At 42.6% G+C, this 19,173-nt stretch overlaps 1 protein-coding gene across 1 annotated transcript; it reads right to left on the minus strand.

The window, feature by feature from the left end:
• TRMO (tRNA methyltransferase O) lies at nucleotides 337–18,605 on the minus strand. Its single transcript, NM_001243624.1, is given in 6 exon segments — nucleotides 337–776; nucleotides 3,986–4,400; nucleotides 4,403–4,650; nucleotides 7,856–8,013; nucleotides 10,910–11,084; nucleotides 18,498–18,605. Coding segments are annotated over 6 exon segments (1,332 nt in total). The 5' UTR covers nucleotides 18,574–18,605; the 3' UTR covers nucleotides 337–516.

Below are 19,173 nucleotides of genomic sequence, written 5' to 3' on the forward strand. Positions count from 1 at the left end.
ATCAGTGGCCTCTTGGGAGTTGTGGGATGCAGGTTCGATCCCCAGCCTGGCACAGTAGGTTAAGGATCTGGTGTTGCCACAGCTGCGGTTTGGGTCAAGACTGTGGCTCAGATCTGATCCCTGGCCCAGGAATTCCATATGCCGTAGGGTGGCCAAAAAACAAAACCAAACAAAACAAAAAAGGTACATCATTAACTTGTACAGAAAATCCAACAGCCACACCCGAAGTCAATTTAGCTGTTTTTCTGGTTTGTTTTTTTGTTTGCTTTTTAGGACCACACCCAGGCAAGGGGTCGAATCGGAGCTATAGCTGCCAGCCTATGCCACAGCCACGGTCACACAGGATCCAAGCCACATCTGCAACCTACACCACAGCTCATGGCAATGCTGGATCCTCAACCCACTGAGCGAGGCCAGGGATCAAACCCCAACCTCATGGTTCCTAGTCAGATTCGTTTCCGCTGCACCACGATGGGAACTTCAATTCATCCATTTTAAAGACGTGACGGAGGCTACTCACGATCCCAGAGACACCAAGGACTCTGCAGCGTCACTCATCTGAACAGGTTCAGAAGCTGGCTTGATCTTTAGTACCTCTGCAAAACCATCACCAAACCAGCAGGTGACGTGTGCTATGTCTACTGTGAAGTAGAAAAGGCGATCCTGGCAGAGTTTCCGCCGATACACAGACCGAGGGTCAGCTGAAAGCACTGCCTCAATGGCACGCTTCACTTCTTCTGCTGATTGAAAATATTTAAATGAAGCCCGGCCAACACCTGCAATGAGAAGAACACAACTTAATGCTCAAAATCATGCAGGTCAAATTTCAGTACAGTGAATTTCAACGTGGGGATGGGCTGGTTCCTTGAATATCGCTTGGAAATCTACTCAGTAGTTACAAAGAATGCCACCTGCAGGTGGTACTGACATTACATTAAACTTATGCACTGCCCCCCCATTCTCATCTGACGAGCAAAAAAAAAAAAACAAAAAAAAAACAAAACGAAACAAAACATGGTGATGTCTGTCCTTAGTCCCCTAACTAGGAAAGCTGAGCTTTCACTTTCTGGTAACCTAAATGTCCCTTTCCCATGCGCAACATAGACTTTAATTCCTTGTCATTTTCTTCTCAGAATGGAGACATAATCAGGGAAAGGCATGACAGTCCCAGCATTATCAGAAGCCACATGTACAAGAGTGCACGCAAAGGCAGAGGAGGATGCCTGTCACACACCCAGAGCTAAAGGTAACACTACCTTCCACAAGAGGCATGAGAGCCCTTGTGAAAACAGTGAAGCAGATACACTGAGAAAGTTCAACGCCACCACTAGGGAAGAGGGCACCCACTCCACCTGGTGCAGAGTTCAGTAAACAGATATTTATCCTGTCAAGTGGGAAAACTACCTATGTTTATATCATTGTGGACGTATTTTAATTTTTAAAAATAGAGTATGTACAAACACTTAAATAGAAGACTAACTGTGACCCAATTTTTAATAGCTACCATATAACATACATCCAAATGAAGGCCAGGCCCTTCCAGGAAGGCATGTGCTTAAAACAGTGTTGTCCCTGTTCAAAGTATCATCTGCAGGAGTTCTCGCTGTGGTTCAGTGGGTTAAGAACCCAACTAGTATCCATGAGGATGCAGGTTTGATCCCTGCCCTCGCTCAGTGGGTTAAGGATCCGGCGTTGCCATAGGCTGCAGATACGGCTCAGAACTGGCGAAGCTGGGGCTGTGGCGTATGCCAGCGCTAAAGCTCCGATTCAGCTCCTAGCCTGGGAACCTCCATGTGCTGCAGATGAGGCCCTAAAATAAATAAATAAATAAATAAATAAATAAATAAATAAATCAAATCAAAATACTATCTGCAGTGGTAGTGGATCTTTGTCCTTCTGGAAAGTAAATGCAATTTTTAGAAAACAGCCAAAAATCACTCTGGGCTATGTCCAATAAATAAGTTGATAAGCACAGCCACAAAATACAATTTTTGGTCAAAAACCAAGGACCAGCTATAAACTGCTAAGATTCCTTTAGCGCACGTCATAAAACGACTCTAAGCCCTCTCGGAAAAGAAGAGCACCAAAATATCACGCAGTTCAGGAACAGTGTGTCTGGTAGAAGCCCCAGGTCTTTGCTTGGCTGTGCATTTGGCATAGGTGCCCTTCTCTCACTTCCCTGCCCCCTTATGCTTCCAAGCTCAGCCCAAATACAAGCCTTTTCCTCCAAGAAGCCTTCCCAGATTTCCTCCCCACTCCCCAAGTTAGAATTCTCTCTCCTTCGTGTGCCCGCAGCTCTCTATTCCAGTTCCATGCCCCCCAAACTCCAAACATCTTTTCATCTTTTCTAGACTCTGAACTTTCTAAAGCCATTTCTTATTACTATACTGGCTCAAAATTGTTATTATAAATCAATCATTATATTTCATAATTTCTTTGTAATCTTTTTTAATCCATAAGGCATATTTGTAGCTTCTCAATGAACTGTAGTTTGAAAAACATAAAACTTTCCAAGTAGGAAACATTCTATGATAACCAAAAGACAAGGGATAAATATTAAGTATTTTCTAGGCAGCACTGCTTTGTTCTACCACAAAAACCATTTTTAAAACTGACCTTCCCTCTACCCCCACCAAGACTATACAGTGATAAAAAAATTTTCATAAACAAACCCCCTTTTTTTTTTTTATGGCCGCACTTGTGGCATATGGAAGTTCCCAGCCAGGAACTGAATCTGAGCCGCAGCTACAACCTGAGCCACTGCAGTCAGATTCTTTCTTTTTTGTTTCTTTTTAGGGCTATACCTGCACATATGGAGGTTCCCAGGCTAGAGGCTGAATAAGAGCTGCAGCTGCAGGCCACAGCTACAGCCACAGCACACAGGATCCAAGCCACCTCTGCCACCTACACCATAGTTCATGGCAACACTGGACCCTTAACCCACTGAGTGAGGACATGGATCAAACCTGTACCCTCATGGATACTAGTCAGGTTCATTACCACTGAGCCACACGGGAACTCCAGCACTCAGATTCTTAACCCATTGTGCTATGGTGGGAACTTCACACAACTTTTCAAATAAAAAGATTGACTTAAAAATCAAATGTCCTGTTTAAACATAAAGCCTTAGGAAAGGATGAGCAGCATGACCATGCAGTAGCAGGTGAAGTCTGACATCTAACCAACTAACTAGCTACTTCTTTTTTTGGCTGCACCTTCAGCATGCAGAAGTTCCCAGGCCAGGGATTGAACCCAGGCCATACCAATAACACTGCTGAGCCCCTAACTGCTGGGCTACCAGGGAACTCTATAATTGGCTACTTCTTACTGGAATCACTCTACCCCCTTCTTAATGGGCCCTTCCTTCATTCTAGATGGCTGCTTGGAATCTGCCATGGGCAGGAAAAAAACAGATAAGGATCTTGGTTAAGAACTATGTGTTAATTAGGCTCCACCTAAAAGCCCTGTGGCCTCTCTTCTGCAGTGATTTTAGTGCATGCCTCTAGTGCTAGGACTTTATGGGGACAATTTCTGTGCTAAGACACTCTTTCCTTCTTTCTTACTCCTGGACTCTGTGCCCGAGGTTGAGCTATCAGTCATCTGGCTGTTAGAATAAGACAGGACATTTCTCTAGTCATATAGTAAGAAATGAAAAAACTCAAACTATGTACATACAGAGCAAGCACAATTTAGCTTCTGAATGCTGTTTGAGAATTCCAAGAACTACAACAACAGGTAACAAGGAGGCCCACTCCTGGGCAGCAGCCGTTCTCAGCAAACACTTGATTGAGTGCCTGGGACTCATCGAACAAACTGAAAGTCATCAGATGAGGGGGTTGCCCAAATATGATTTTATACACCTACATTTCTTTACAAGTCATAATGACAAATACTCTATATAACTGCTCTCAGCAGAAATGCCAGGTTTGCCTAAATCTCCTAGTAAGAGCTCATCTCTCATTTGGAACAAGAAACAGAAAAGTACCTGAATCACCTGAGCTAAGGTGCTCAAGGTCCATCTCCGCGTGAGGAGTAAATCGGACTTCCAAGGTGGCCACGGGGGCCTCTCTCACCCAGGCAGGGACCACACTGCGGTGGGCTGCATCAGCCACCCTGGAGGGGCAGGGAAGAGCCTCGGGGGGCAGCTTTGCACTGTGTCCTGGTGGGACCACTGCTTCCTTCCCTCTCCTCAACCTGCTGTCTGCTTGTTCCTCTAAAAAGCTCTTCTCCAAGTGCCATGGACCTCTCTGCCCTTCTGCCACACTTGGACTCGAGCCACTTCCTGATTCTTCACCCAAATCTGCTGCTCTCTCCCTGGGCTTAGGTGAGTTTCGCTGGATTTCTGCTGTGTCGTCATCGTGTTTTGTATCATTTTCTCCTGAAGTTCTGTCTTCGGGGCATGAGGTTTCTCCTTGGTGCAGATGTAGGCCTGTGGTTCCTCGTATCCTGAGAGCTGTTGCCAGTCACAGCTGTCAATCGTGCCATCAGATTGGGACATGGGTTTTGGTTTACATTGGTTTTCCTGTAAATGAAAGTCCCCTAAAGGCTCAATCAAATCTTGTGGTGAGTCATAATCAGCTATGTAGGGCTTTATGTCTAGAACAGGTGTGCCATGAATCATGTCGATTCCAGAAAGGTATATGGCTCCACCTGCAATGTGAAAAACATCTTTTTAGAAATATTAAAAATGAAGAACAGTGCAAACATTTGGAGAATCAACATCGTCTGCTTAAGCTTTGCCAAGCTTACTCACAATTCCTTGCACACCAGGCTTTCTTACACCTGATGCCGACATGCACTTCCTTTCTACCTAGAAAGCCATTGTCTTCTTTACCTGTCAAACTGTAACGTGCTCTTCAAGGCTCTCACAGAACACCTCTTTTACAGAGGCTTCCTGGATCTTCCACACTTAAACATTCTTTCCTCTGGGTTCCACAGAGGAAGCTGTGCCCAGACCTCTCCTGGAGTCCCCATGGTCTGGCAATGGTCTGCTTAGAGTCTCTCCTCCCAGACAGCGAGTAGGCCCTTGAGCATGAGGTGGGGCCAACTGACCTTTGCATCAGTGGGGGGGTTCTAGGCACATCGGAGTCCTCAGTATTTCTCCATGGAACTAATGATGGTTTCCACTGTGGCAAACTGAGTGTAAGGTGGCCCCATGATGCTCACTCCTGGTATATAGTCCCCTTTTCTTAAGTATGACTTGAATCACTCCAGTGACTATATTATGTCATCCAAGACCCCGGTGTTTGCTAGCAGACTCTCCCTACAGGCCTGAAAAAGCAAGCAACCACGCAGGTAAAGCACCTGTGGCAAGGCATGGCAGGTGGTCTCTAGGCACTGTGGGATGTCTCCAGGAGATGGGGGCAGCCAACAACCAGCAATAGGCTGGGACTCTCTGACCAGAAGGAAGTGAATTCTGCCTATGACCAGAGTGGGCTTGGAAGTGGATTCTTCCACAGTCAAACCTCCAAAAGAAAACTCATCTTAGTTTACACCTTAACTGCAGCTTGCTGAGGTGGGGGATCCAGCTGAGTTGTGCCCAGACTCCTGACCCACAGAAATATCATGATGTTTTAAACACACAGTAAATGCGTGCTGCTTAAATGGGTAAGTGCATGGTGATTTGTTACATAAAAGTAGAAATCTAATATTCCATCAAGACTCAAGTAACTAAGCCAAATGTAAATCACAATAACCAAATACTAAATACAGCTGCTGTCCAGCTTCTTCTACTGGTACCCAGTCTACTAACTTGATCCTTGGGAAACTGGCCAAATAAGAATCAGAAAACTGCATGTGATCACATTTGATCCTATATCCATTTAAAAAAAAAAAAAGACAAAGGACTCTGATTTCTAAAATATGCTTACTCTTGGAGTTCCCGTCTTGGCGCAGAGGAAATGAAACCGACTAGGAACCATGAGGTTGCGGCTTTGATCCCTGGCCTCACTCAGTGGGTTAAGGATCTGGCATTGCCGTGAGCTATGGTTTGTAGGCCGGCAGCTGCATCCTGGGAACTTCCACATGCCGCAGGTGCGGCCTTAAAAAAACAAAAAATAAAAAACAAAAAATAAAATGCTTACCGTGAATGAACCTGGAACTTTGGAAAGAAGACTTTGGGCTTTCTAAGTGATAGATTATGCCTAACAATGTCTACAGAAGAAAGAAAGACACTGGGGCATAGATGAGAATTCATGGGATTTGAAGTCAGACAACCCCTGGCTGATGCTACTGGGTAAATTATCCAACACCAAAGAGCCTCAGTGCCCTCATCCATAGCATGGAGACTGCCACCCTATCAATCCCATGAGCCACTGTCATTATAAAGTGCAAGGCAGCACACAAACACTAGTCACTAGTCGTGACCAGGATGCTTATTTATGTCTATAGTGTTACTGTGTTTGCCTTTCATCTTTCTGATCTGATTCTCCCCATGGGAATCCTCCGTAGGGCAGGGATTTTTATCTAATTTGTTCGCCACTAGAACAATGAACAATGCCTAGAACATACTCAGTGCTCAGAAAATACATGTGGGTTGCACACACAATCATAAAACGTTCCAGTACTGTTACCCACATTGGTTAACCATTACAGATTGATAAAACTCAAGTTGGGTTGGCTACAGATTATTTTCTGGAAAACCCACCCAAAGCATGGTTGAGTACAGTCCAGCAGGGGAGATCATGCTCTGGAAAAGAAAAAGCAAAGTAACAACACCCAACTTTTTAGCACCCCCATAACCTGAAAAGTACTCTGACAGCCTATGTCTCTAAGATCCTCATAAAACATTCCGCGAAATTCCAGAGAAGGCAGATTCTTCCCCTTCGCCCACTTTGCAAACAAGCAAGCTGAAGCCTGGAATGGTTGCCTGACTCCCCATCTACCTGCCATTTCATCTTCTGCCTAACAAATGTGCTGATCAGGTCAGAGGGATTTAAGAACAGGATGCCTTCAAAAATGTACGGCTCATTAATGAGGTTATATACGAACACGTATTTAAAGGCAATGTGGTACTCTATCCAGGTTCTTCCACAATCTGATAGATGTTTGACCTATGGTGCATTCATCCCAGATCCTGTGCCACATGTCACAGTGGTTGGCAGCACTGCAGCCACGATGCATGTTCATTTCCTCAGGGCTGCAAGGAAGAAATGACACATCGCCATATGTGCTAATCACATATGCATGTGCAGCCAGTTACTGTGTGCTCAATTTTGAAATTGTCTAATTATTTTTGGATCAGTTTGCATTTATCATATTCCCAGTTAGAAAAATCTCGGTTACTAATTTAATGATTATGAAATCTTGAGTTATTTTTAAATAATTCAATAACTTTTGATAAATGCAATGACAAAGTCTGAGAAGCTTAGGAGAGCTTATTGAAAATGTTTCAACGCTGACATACTTTTTTTTTTTTTTTTTTTTTTGGCTTTTTAGGGCCACACCGGAGGCATATGGAGGCCACACCCAGGCTAGGGGTCAAATTGGAGCTACAGCTGCTGGCCTACACCACAGCCACAGCAACACCAGATCCAAGCCTCATCTGTGACTTACACCACAGCTCACCGCAACGCTGGATCCTTAACCCACTGAGCAAGGCCAGGGATCAAATCCAAAACCTCATGGCTCCTAGTCGGATTCGTTTCCACTGCCCCACAGTGGGAACTCCCTGACATACTTTTAATCATTTCTTTTTCTGCAACAGGTGTCTGAGGGTTCTCAGGGGCCTGATTTCTCAGGTTGGTACTTGTCTGAATAACGACTAGTGCTGACCGCTGATTTTCTAAGACTTCTCTTGGTTATTTTGTATAAGGCTTCTTTCGGTTAAGGAAAAAAAGGTAAAAGTAGAAATTACCTTCCACCTTTTCCAGTTTGGCCAGAGTCAGTCCTATTGCATTGGGACGATGGGGACTCCTTGTGGAGAAAACACCAGTCTTTGCACCATTCAGCCTAGGAGGCTGCACTTTGGCCTTACAGCTCAAATGACCGTTTTTGTGAAAAACAAACAAAATCCTATTGAAAACAAACCAAACCCGTGGGTAAGAAAAAAAATTCAAGTTAATACAAGTTACAATGAGTTGATCGAGAAAAAAAACTTTCACCACTACAAACTAAAACAGAAACAACACTTTCCATAGCATTAAAAGGTAATCAGTGGGGGTGGGGAGGGGGAGGGAAGAATAATACCCTTCCCGTTTCCTGAAGGAAGGCAGTCTTGGCTCTATATCCACTGCCCTGACACAATGACTGGCACACGGCAGGAACTTCCTAGACAGTACACAAGTACCTAAATGAACAATATTTACTAAGTAAGTGCCTGTTATGTGCCAGGCAGTATGCTGCACATATTAGTCATTTCATTTAATCCTCTTAGTAACCCTAACAACAATGTATCTTCCACTTTAAGGTGTGGGGAAATTGAGGCTCAGAAATGTTAAATAACTTTGCTACGCCTTCCTACCCAAGATTCAAAGGCAAGAATCCCTGAAGAAAATCAGTAAGAGATTTGAATTCATTAAAGCATTAAAATTCTGTACTATAAAATGTCATTGCAAGAAAAAATGTTTGCTATGTATAAAACAGACAAGGGATTAATATCTGTGGCAGATAAACTGTTCCAATAAATCACAAAGTAAAGGACAACTCAATATGGGAAATGAAGCCAAGAAAATGAATAGGTAATTCACAAAAGAATTAGAAAAGCTAACAACTACTGGAAAAGATGCTGAGCTTCACTGATAATTAAAAAATTAAACTGAAAAACAAAAATCTGTTTTTCCTTGTCAGGCAAAAATTAAAAAAAAAAAATTGCTAACACATGGATGGATCTAGAAATTACCATAAGTGAAGTTAGCCAGACAGTGAGACACCAACATCAAATGCTATCACTTACATGTGGAATCTAAAAAAAGGACACAATGAACTTTGCAGAACAGATAATGACTCACAGACTTTGAAAAACTCAGGGTTTCCAAATGAGACAGGCTGGGGGGTGGAGGGATGTACTGGGGGTTTGGGATGGAAATGCTATAAAATTGGGTTGTGATGATCGTTGAACAATTATAAATGCAATTGAGTAATAAAAATGCTATAAAAACAATAATTCTGATAAAAAATTAGTTAACATACAGTGATAGGAAGAGTGAAGGGTAAAGTTCATTTTCATAGACCTCTGTGGTATAAATTGGTTATGTTCTTTATTCTTTTTTTTTTTTTTTTTTTTTGGCATGTGCATGTGGAAGTTTCCAGGCCAGGGACAAAACCTGTGCCATAGCAGTGACCTGAGTCGAGGGGTGACAATGCCAGATTCTTAACCTGCTGAGTCACCAGGGAAGTCTGGTTAAGCTTTTAGAGGGCAATTTGGCAGGAGCTCTCCAAAACTACAAATACGTACACCCTCTAACCCCATACATCCATTTCTGAGATGCTATTCATAAAAATATACAGAAGTGCCCAAGAATATGTGTCTAAAGGGATTTGTTACAGCATTATTGTAACGGTAAAATAACTCTCCCTTAATAAGGAGTGGTCACATCATGGTATGTCTATACTTTGTAAAAACAGGCAGCCACTAAAGCAAAAAAAGGAAGGTAAATCTACGTGTACTGTTTTGATATATACTAAGTGAACAAAACATATTCCATTTTTTAAACATCCACTCTGCATGTGTATATTTATGTTTCCATGTGTATTACAAAAAGAAAAAGAAAAAGGCTGGCAGGATACACACTAAGCTGTTAATGGTGATAATCTCTTAGAAGTGTTGGAAAGTGAGGACAAGAGAGGAAAAAAGCTGGAGGGATAAGGAAAATCTTTATACACTTCTGTCCATTTTTTATACCAGTAGTGTTTTTAATGTAAGCAATTCAACCAAGATCATACAAACTATGTCAGAACATCCATTTTTCTTTCTACTCTATGAAAATTCCCAAATTAACATGAAAAATAAACTATTTAAGAATAAACATTTAATTTTAGATCTTCGTCAGTATAATTAGACCAACGCTGATGTTGGGGTGAGGAAGAATGAACAGAGACAGAATTCCAAGTGACAGCAAGTAACCCTAGTATAACCCAGGCCCTACTAGAGGTAACACTCTATTTAAAGTATCTAGGTTTCTAAGGCATCTTTTCTTTTAGGAACAGTAGACCTAATATGTCATGGGTCTAGAGCAGGGTCCACAAACTTTTTCTGTAAAGGACCAGATAGTAAATATTTCAGGGTTTGCAGGTCAACCAGTCTCTGCTACAAATACTCCACTCTGCTGCTGAGGCACAAAAACAGCCACACACAACACCTAAATGAATACATGTGGTTGTGTTCCCATAAACTTATTTACAAAAGCAGAAGATGGTATGGGTTTGGTCCACAGGTCACAGCCTGCTGACTCCTGGTCTAAAGGAGAGCATAATGACCCATGGACAGAATCAAGATTTATAGATTTCGGCTCAATAGAAGTCATTCATCACAATTAGAACCAACTGCAAATGGAATGTGCCCTCAGTGGACTCCAAGCTTCCTTGAGGGTGTCCAAGTTATGCAGACAATCACAGGCATGAGTAATTATAGGAATCCCATATAATAGACAAGGGTGATCTGGATGGCAACTCCAAGGTTGCTTCCAACTGAAGTACTTTACTGAGGGGCAAATTCTGGTTCAAAGTATCATTTTTTTTTTTTTTCCTTTTCCTTTTTTGGCCGCACCAAGGCATACGGAGTTCCCAGCCCAGGGACCTCATCTGAGCTGCAGTTGCAACATAAGCCACAACTGCAGAAACACCAGATCCTTAACCCACTGTGCCACGCCAGGGATCAAACCTGGGTCCCAGCGCTCCCAAGATACCACTGATCCCATTGTGCCACAGCAGGAACTCCCAAAGTATCATTTATAACTATAAAACAACTTACCAAACGTGAGAAAACTGTTCTAAGCCCATCAAGGAATGTTCAGGATTATTAAAGATACTTTTTCTAATCCTCAAACAGGCCCGTGAGTGGCTACAAATGGTTGGCTGCCTTGGAGTACCATTCTTGGCTAAGAAACAGGATTCCAAGTATCCAATTGGCTCTGTTAAAAGATTCCCTACAGAAGAAAATTAGATAAAAAATCATTAATCACCTTGCCGTACAGTGGGAAAAAAAATTTAAAAAAAAAGAAATTATTAATCAAAAGGTCAAGCAAAGACATAGGAAAACATGTTTTTTTAAACATACTGATTTCATAGTTTCAAAATCTACTAGATATTATCCAACTATAAAACATGATTCTTTTTTTTTTTTCCTTTTTGCCTTTTCTAGGGCCACACCCACGGCATGTGGAGGTTCCCAGGCTAGGGGTCCAATCGGAGCTACAGCTGCCAGCCTACGCCACAGCCACAGCAACACGTAATCTGAGCTGCATCTTCGACCTACACCACAGCTCATGGCAATGCTGGATCCTTAACCCACTGAGCGAGGGCAGGGATCAAACCTGAGACCTCATGGTTCCTAGATGGATTTGTTAACCACCGAGCCACGACAGGCACTCCCTAAAACATGATTCTTACAGTATTCGTAAATATATATAAATATCCTCATCATTACATACACATTGTTATATCCCTTTTGATAATAAGAGCATGGATCTAAGAAAGAAAGAATGAAAGAGGCACTTTTAGAAGATCTATTATGACAACTCAAATTCTATGTTATATGACCTTGGTCAGGCAAAGACGGTATTTCAAACAGAGGTTATAATGTGCACAAAGTTAAATGAGAAATTTTATAGCATAAGCAGGGGACAAGCCATTTTGATTGGTTGGAGTGTGAAATACAAGGCAAAGAATAATGAAAGATAACGAGACAGAGGCTATATATAAGATGCTTTCACTTGAAAACAAAAGAACACATGAAATGAACTAGTTTAATTAAGCAATATGGGATCACAGTACTAAAAAATCTAAAGGTAGGTTATATTTCAGGCTAGGCTTGCTCCAATAGCTCTCTGCCCCACTAGACTGTAAGTGCCATATAGGCAGGAGTTTTTCTGTCTTATTTACTACTGTTCTCATTGTCTAATATTTGCTTGCAAAAGAAGGGTACTTTAAAAATTCACACTGCATGGGAAAAGAATTATATAAACTGATTAAAATGGAAAGTGAAAAAGAAAAATGTGTATAACATAATACTATGGAGTTCCCATTGTGGCTCAGCAGTAACAAACCTGACCAGGATCCATGAGAATGTGGGTCAATCCCTAGCCTCACTCAGTGGGTTAAAGGGTCCTGCATTGCTGTGGCTGTGGTGTAGCCTGCAGCTGAGGCTCCAGGTGCAGCCCTCAAAAAGACAAAAAACAAAACAAAATACTATTAATGAAAATTTTATATATTTACCTAACTGAACATGTACATATATGTATCTAGAAAGCTATTTGGAAGGGTATTCACCAAAATGTTAACAGCGGTTAGAAGCGGTGAAGAGGAGTTCCTGTTGTGGTGCAGTGGGTTAAGAACCCAGCGTTGCTGCAGCTGTGGTATAGGTCACAGCGGCAGCTTGGGTTCAATCCTTGGCCCCAGAATTTCCACATGCTTTGAGTGTGGAAAAAAACAGTTGTGGAGATATTGTTGGATTATTTTTACATTTAATTTTATTAATTTTATAATATGTGAAAATTCTGCAATAATCACAAATCAATAAAAATGCTTTTAAAGCAGTAACTCCCTTCAGAAGAAGAAAAAACTGGCCAGTTAGCATCAATACAGGTTTAAAGTAGAAAGTATCTACAACTATTTTGAATTTATATATTTTTTTTCACATTTCATGAAGGCTGCATTACCTTCTTTTAAGAGATGATTTAAAGACATGATGGAACCTGATCTTATTTCCAGCTTCCATTGACTAGCCTACCAGCACAGGTGGTAAGACCATGCCTGCAGCTATCCTTCACGAAAGCTTTCATTACTCTTCGCTTATAAAAACTAAATTATGTGATACATGTAAAATATCATACACAACATATATAATAAAGCATAATATTAAAATGAAATTCTATGTACAACTATAAATGTAATAAATTCACTGAGTAATAAAAAAAGAAAAAAATTAAATAAAATGAAATTCTATGTACCACCACCCAGCCCAAGAACTAGTGCTTTACCAACAACTTGCTTTTTTTTCTGTCTCTCTCCCTACCTTACCCCCTGAATAACCAAGAGCCTGAATGTGCTCTTTATTCTTCACTTCCTTTCTTAAATATGATTTTATCACATGCATATGCCTGCTTAAGCTATGTTTCATCTTTGAGCTCTATAAAAACTGGCATCCCATGATGCACAGCAGGTCAAGGATCCAAAGTTGCTCCAGCTGTGACTCAGGTCAAAAGTGCAATGTGGGTTCAATTCCTGGTCTGAAAACTTCCACATGCTGAGAGTTTGGCCAAAAAAAAAACTATTATCAAAATATATGTTACCTTCTGAGACTTGCTTTCTCTTTCCTAATACTACGATTCTAAGATCCATCCATACTGTGTATGTTTTTGACAACATTAAGGTTTTTTTCCACGTTTACAGGCACTTTTTTTTTTTTTGTCTTTTTGCCTTTTCTAGGGCCACTCCTGTGGCATATGGAGGTTCCCAGGCCAGGGGTCTAATTGGAGCTGCAGCCACCGGCCCATGCCAGAGCCACAGCAACTCGGGATCCGAGCCACATCTCGACCTACACCACAGCTCACAGCAACCCCGGATCCTTAATCCACTGGGCAAGGCCAGGGATTGAACCCGCAACCTCATGGTTCCTAGTCGGATTTGTTAACCACTGAGCCATGATGGGCACTATTTTTAAATCTTCAATTATGATATGTGGAATCAACATAGTAAACTTCTTAAAGATGAAGAAACTGAGGTCAAACAATTCTCTGGTGTTCATAAAAATATCATGAAAGGAGTTTCAGCAGTGGCTCAGCAGGTTAAGAACCTAACACTGTCTCCAGGAGGATGCAGGTTCAATCCCTGGCCTTGCTCAGTGGGTTAAAGGTCCAGCATTGCCACAAGCTGTAGTACAGGTCACAGACACTGCTCGGATCTAGTCTTGCAGTGATTGTGGCATAGGCCGGCAGCTGCAGCTCTGATTCATTCCCACCCTGGGAACTTCCATATGCCACAAGTGCAGTCATAGAAAAAATTAAAAATAATCTCTTGGGAGTTCCCGTCGTGGCGCAGTGGTTAACGAACCCGACTAGGAACCATGAGGTTGCGGGTTCGATCCCTGCCCTTGCTCAGTGGGTTAATGATCCGGCGTTGCCGTGAGCTGTGGTGTAGGTTGCAGACACGGCTCGGATCCAGCATTGCTGTGGCTCTGGCGTAGGCTGGTGGCTACAGCTCCGATTCGACCCCTAACCTGGGAACCTCCATACGCCGCGAGAGCGGCCCAAGAAAATGGCAAAAAGACAAAAAAATAAAAATAATCTCTTAACAATTATTAAATAAGCTCTTAAAATGAAGAAAAACGGCCAAAATGGGCTCCTACCCTAATCAAGCATGTCCTATGTTATTTAAGAAACATTTTCCAAGTGTCTACAATTGCCAGGCATTGTGCTAAATTTGTGGAAAAAATAAAAACAAGAACTCTCATCACAGTGGAGTTAAGGAAAGGAGTTCCCATTGTGGCACAGCGGAAACTAATCTGACTAGGAACCATGAGGTTGTGGGCTCGATCCCTGGCCTCACTCAATGGGTTAAGGATCCAGCATTGCCATGAGCTATGGTGTAGGTCACAGATGGGGCTCTGATTTGGTGTTGCTGTGGCTCTGGTGTAAGCTGGCAGCTGTACTTTCAATTAGACCCCTAGCCTGGGAACCTCCATGTGCTGCAGGTATGGCCCTAAAAAGCAAAAAGCAAAAAAAAGCAAAAAAAAAAAAAAAGGTTGGTTGGGAGAATCTCACGATACGCTTCCGTATCATGGGAAATGTCATACCTGCAGTAATGATCAAAGACTTCTGCCCCTGACTCTCTGATTGGGGCCTACAAGTTTATAACTAACTTGAGCTATTACTTCACTGAATCAATCTATACCTGTTTTTCACAGGTTGTACCTATGCTATGACAATATAAATTGCAACCAGTTGGATTTCTTCCAACCCTCTTTGTGCATCTCTATAAGAACATAAGCAAGATAATACTGGGTAAGCAATGAACTGAAAGCGTACACAGGAGCTACATTGTAAGGAGCCCCTCAAAGATGTCACTCTTAAATGTTTGGAACCATTCTCAATGTATCAAATATCCAATAACCTAGTGGGAACTCACCATATTCTAATTTGTTTGAACCCTTTAAATGCTCTACTTGAGGTAGAGGCCTGAGAATGTCCACCCAAGGGAAACCTGATCTCCTTCCTCTTGCTTTATATATCAAAAAGCGAACAAATAAGAAAATATTAAGCACCTACCATTTGGTAAGCACTGTGCTAAGTGCCTGAGTACAGGCATAAACTAGAACCAGTTCTTACCCTCAAGGTGTCCAGTGTATTGACAAAGTGGACAAGTAAATCAACAATTAAATCAAACTGCCTTATATACATGCAGAATGGGAATATGCACAACTATGCCAGAGTAATACTGGCATGAAAACCACAGGGAAAGAGGAAGAAGAGATTCCCAGGGGGCTATAGATGGTGTGAAAAGAGAAAAAGGACAGAAACAAAATAACATCACACTAGCTGTGTGACCTTGGGCAAAACCGCATACCTTTCTGAATCCAGCTTTCTTGGCTATAAAGCAAGGATAATAATACCTATCTTGGAAAGTTATAAGATTACTAAAATATGTAAAGTGCCAAGTACAACAGAAGGTGCTCAAGGAGCTCCCTTTCGGTTCAGCAGGTTAAGAATCTGGTGCTGGAGTTTCCACTGCAGCGCAGCTGAAATGAATCCAACTAGGAACCGAGGTTGCAGGTTCAATCCCTGGCCTCGCTCAGTGGGTTAACCTGTTGCCATGAGCTGCGGTGTAGTTCGCAGACTTGGCTCCAATCTGGCACTGAACCCGCATCCTCATGGATCCTAATCGGGTTCATTAACCATTGAGCCACAAAGGGAACTCCCACAGTTGCAACTTTAACAACTGTGCCACATAGGAACTTCCCATCCAACACTTCTGACTTACAGCTTCCCATCCCATGCACTATAGACCTCTGAGGTCTTTCTTGCCTGTCAAAATGTTACACCTATAGAGAGCTCCCTTCATGGTTCAGCGGTTAACGAACTCGACTAGGATCCATGAGGATGCAGGTTTGATCCCTGTCCTCGCTCAGTGGCTTAAGCATCCAGTGTTGCTGTGAGCTGTGGTGTATATCACCGATGAAGCTCGGATCTGACATGGCTGTGGCTGTGGCGTAGGCCAGCAGCTGCAGCTCCGATTAGACTCCTAGCCTGGGAAACTCCATATGCTGCAGGTGCAGCGCTAAAAAGAAAAAAAAATTATATATATATATATATATATATATATATATATATATATATGAGTTTCCATTGTGCCACAGCAGAAACGAGTCCAACTAGTATCCATGAGGATGTGGGATGATCCCTGACCTTGCTCTGTGGGTCAGGGATTCGGCCTTGCCATGGGCTATGGTGTAGGTCACAGACAAGGCTCAGATCTTGCGTTGTTATGGCTGTCTAGGGCAGCAGTTACAACTCCAGTTTGACCCCTTGCCTGGGAACCTCCATATGCCGCAGGTGCGGCTCTAAAAAGACAAAAAGACAAAAAAAAAAAAAAAAAAAAAAAAGGAAGAAGAAGAAGAAAAGAGAACAGTCAAGTAACAATAGTACAGCCTTGGGGCAGGATCCAGGTTCCTCTTCAAGGGATACACATGATGAGCCAAGAATCTTATATACCTAAAATATATATACATACACACACACTTTTTGTTTTGTTTTGTTTTGTTTAGGTCTGCACCTACAGTACATAGACGTTCCAGGCTAGGGGTTGAATCTGAGCTGCAGCTGCTGGCCTGAGCCAGAGCCACAGCAACACCAGATCCAAACCTTGTCTGTGACCTTCATCACAGCTCATGGCAACACCAGATCCTTAACCCACTGAGCAGGGAATCAAACCCATGTCCTCATGGATGCTAGTTGGGTTCATTACTGCTAAGCCACAACAAGAACTCCAAAAAGTTCTATTTTTCATGCTTCTTTTCTAAATGAATACTTTAAAATTGAACAGTTTGGAGCCCTTCTTTGCACTTTTCCCTTGTTTGACTGTACCCTAAACACAAACACCTGTAAGCTAAAGATCAGGCACTGTGAACACAATTGCCTGTGGGTTAAAGATTAGAAGCACAAGATGTTTTTCAGCAATTTTCCTAGTTTGTCCTAATCTGTGACCAATCTGTCCTTTTGGTAAGTACTGTTATTCGAGGAAAAGGCAAGATTCCATAAATCAGAAGACCACCAGGATCATGATGAGCTCTCCTGACACCAGCTTTGATGACTAAAATTTCCTGAAAGAAAAACACGTTTGCCCCAATCTTGACTCTTACCTGAAACCCTGTTCTTCTCCTTTTAGATTATAAAACTCCCTGCAATTCTTCCCCAAAGGAGGAGAGTCTTTAAGACATTAGCCTGCTGTGGTCTCCTTTGCCTGGCAAAGCAATAAAAGCTATATTTTTTTTTCTCCTTCACCCAAAACTGTCTCTGGGGTTCCATTTGGTAGCAGTTGGACAGAGACCCAGTTTTTGGCAACAGTCTCAAGAACTTTCACTTTTCTAAGTGAAATAAAACCAGTAATAACCTAAACACCCAACAAAAGGAACTGGGTAAATAAGAGCACACCTATAAAACAAAACAGTGTGCAACCTCTTAAAATTAACATTAATTGCCATGGAAAGTTTTTACAAACCTTAAGGTTTTGAGGTTATAAAACAGTGGGATTACATATCAACACATATTTCTAGGATATATGCACTGAAAAAATTATGGAAGGTATAAACCAAGATATTAACAGAGGTTTTCTCTGCTTGATGGCCAACTACTTTAACCTTTTTTCCATTTGCTTCCTCTAATTTCCAAAGTTAAGACAGTCTCCTGCATAAGTAAGAGTGAAAATACAGAGAAACAAGCCCATGACCATCTTTCCAGGTTCAGCTTAAAACTATTTCCTACAGCACCGGATGCTTCTCTCTGGTGGCATTAACTCCTAGTCGGCACAGCACCTGATGTAAACATCCTATCTCTCCTTTATGAGTGAGAACTCTCCAAAGGACAGGCCACTACACTGCAGGTGGCTGTTCTGCCAAGGTCAGCCGACCTCAGCCACCACGAACAGGGCAGGAGAGATGACGTCATCCTGCTCCACCTCCGATACATCACGTGGTCGTCTAAGCACGTGACCCGTGCCTTCGCAATAAACAGGAAAAGGACCCAGTCCGTTCACGGTCTCGCTTTCCTTGTCCTCTCTACAGTTAAGTCGGCTGCCTGCACTTATGGTTGTTCTGAGAGAGGAACCGCCAGCCTCTTAAAAGTTACCTGTCTCCAGAGTTGGCTTCACGCACCCGCACGGGGTAGCTTTAGGGCGAGGCCCAGGGTCCTCCAAGCCGCGCATAACTACTGGTTGCACAGGTGCCCACCCAACGCGTTAAGCCTTCCGCTTCCGGTCTCCGCGCCTGGCGCCTGCGCAACAGCCGCTCGGGCTGGTGGCGCTAAGATCCAGCACGCGCTAGGGGTGTGGGGTGCGCGCCGCGCGCGCAGCGGGCGGCGGCGGAAGCAGAACTGAGGTTGAGGTTGTGTACCTGAGGTCTCGTTCCGTTCCTGAACCCGCGTCTATGCGGTCCCGCCTGGATCCACAGCAGTTTCCCGCCCTCTCAGGGCAGCTAGCGACTCCGAAGTTACTGCCCGTTTCAAGGGGGACTCGTCATTGAAGATTTATGCATAAAGATATCTCTCTCGAAATAAGCAACCTGCGTATCTAACGCATGACGATAATTTTTAAAGACAAAGGATATGTATGGGTAGTATATCACATAGCAAGATGATCGGATGTTAGAAAATGTTAATACTTGGATGGTGGGAATACACAAATGGTCATTTATACTTATCTGTATGCTCCCATTTTTCCGTAATAAGAAGGATGTTTTGTCAGAAAGGAGCCCCAGGTAAATCTTATTTCAAATCTAATGGATGGGTAGACCCACACCAGATTAGG

This window comes from Sus scrofa, chromosome 1, assembly GCF_000003025.6.
Source record: "Sus scrofa isolate TJ Tabasco breed Duroc chromosome 1, Sscrofa11.1, whole genome shotgun sequence".
NCBI lineage: Eukaryota > Metazoa > Chordata > Mammalia > Artiodactyla > Suidae > Sus > Sus scrofa.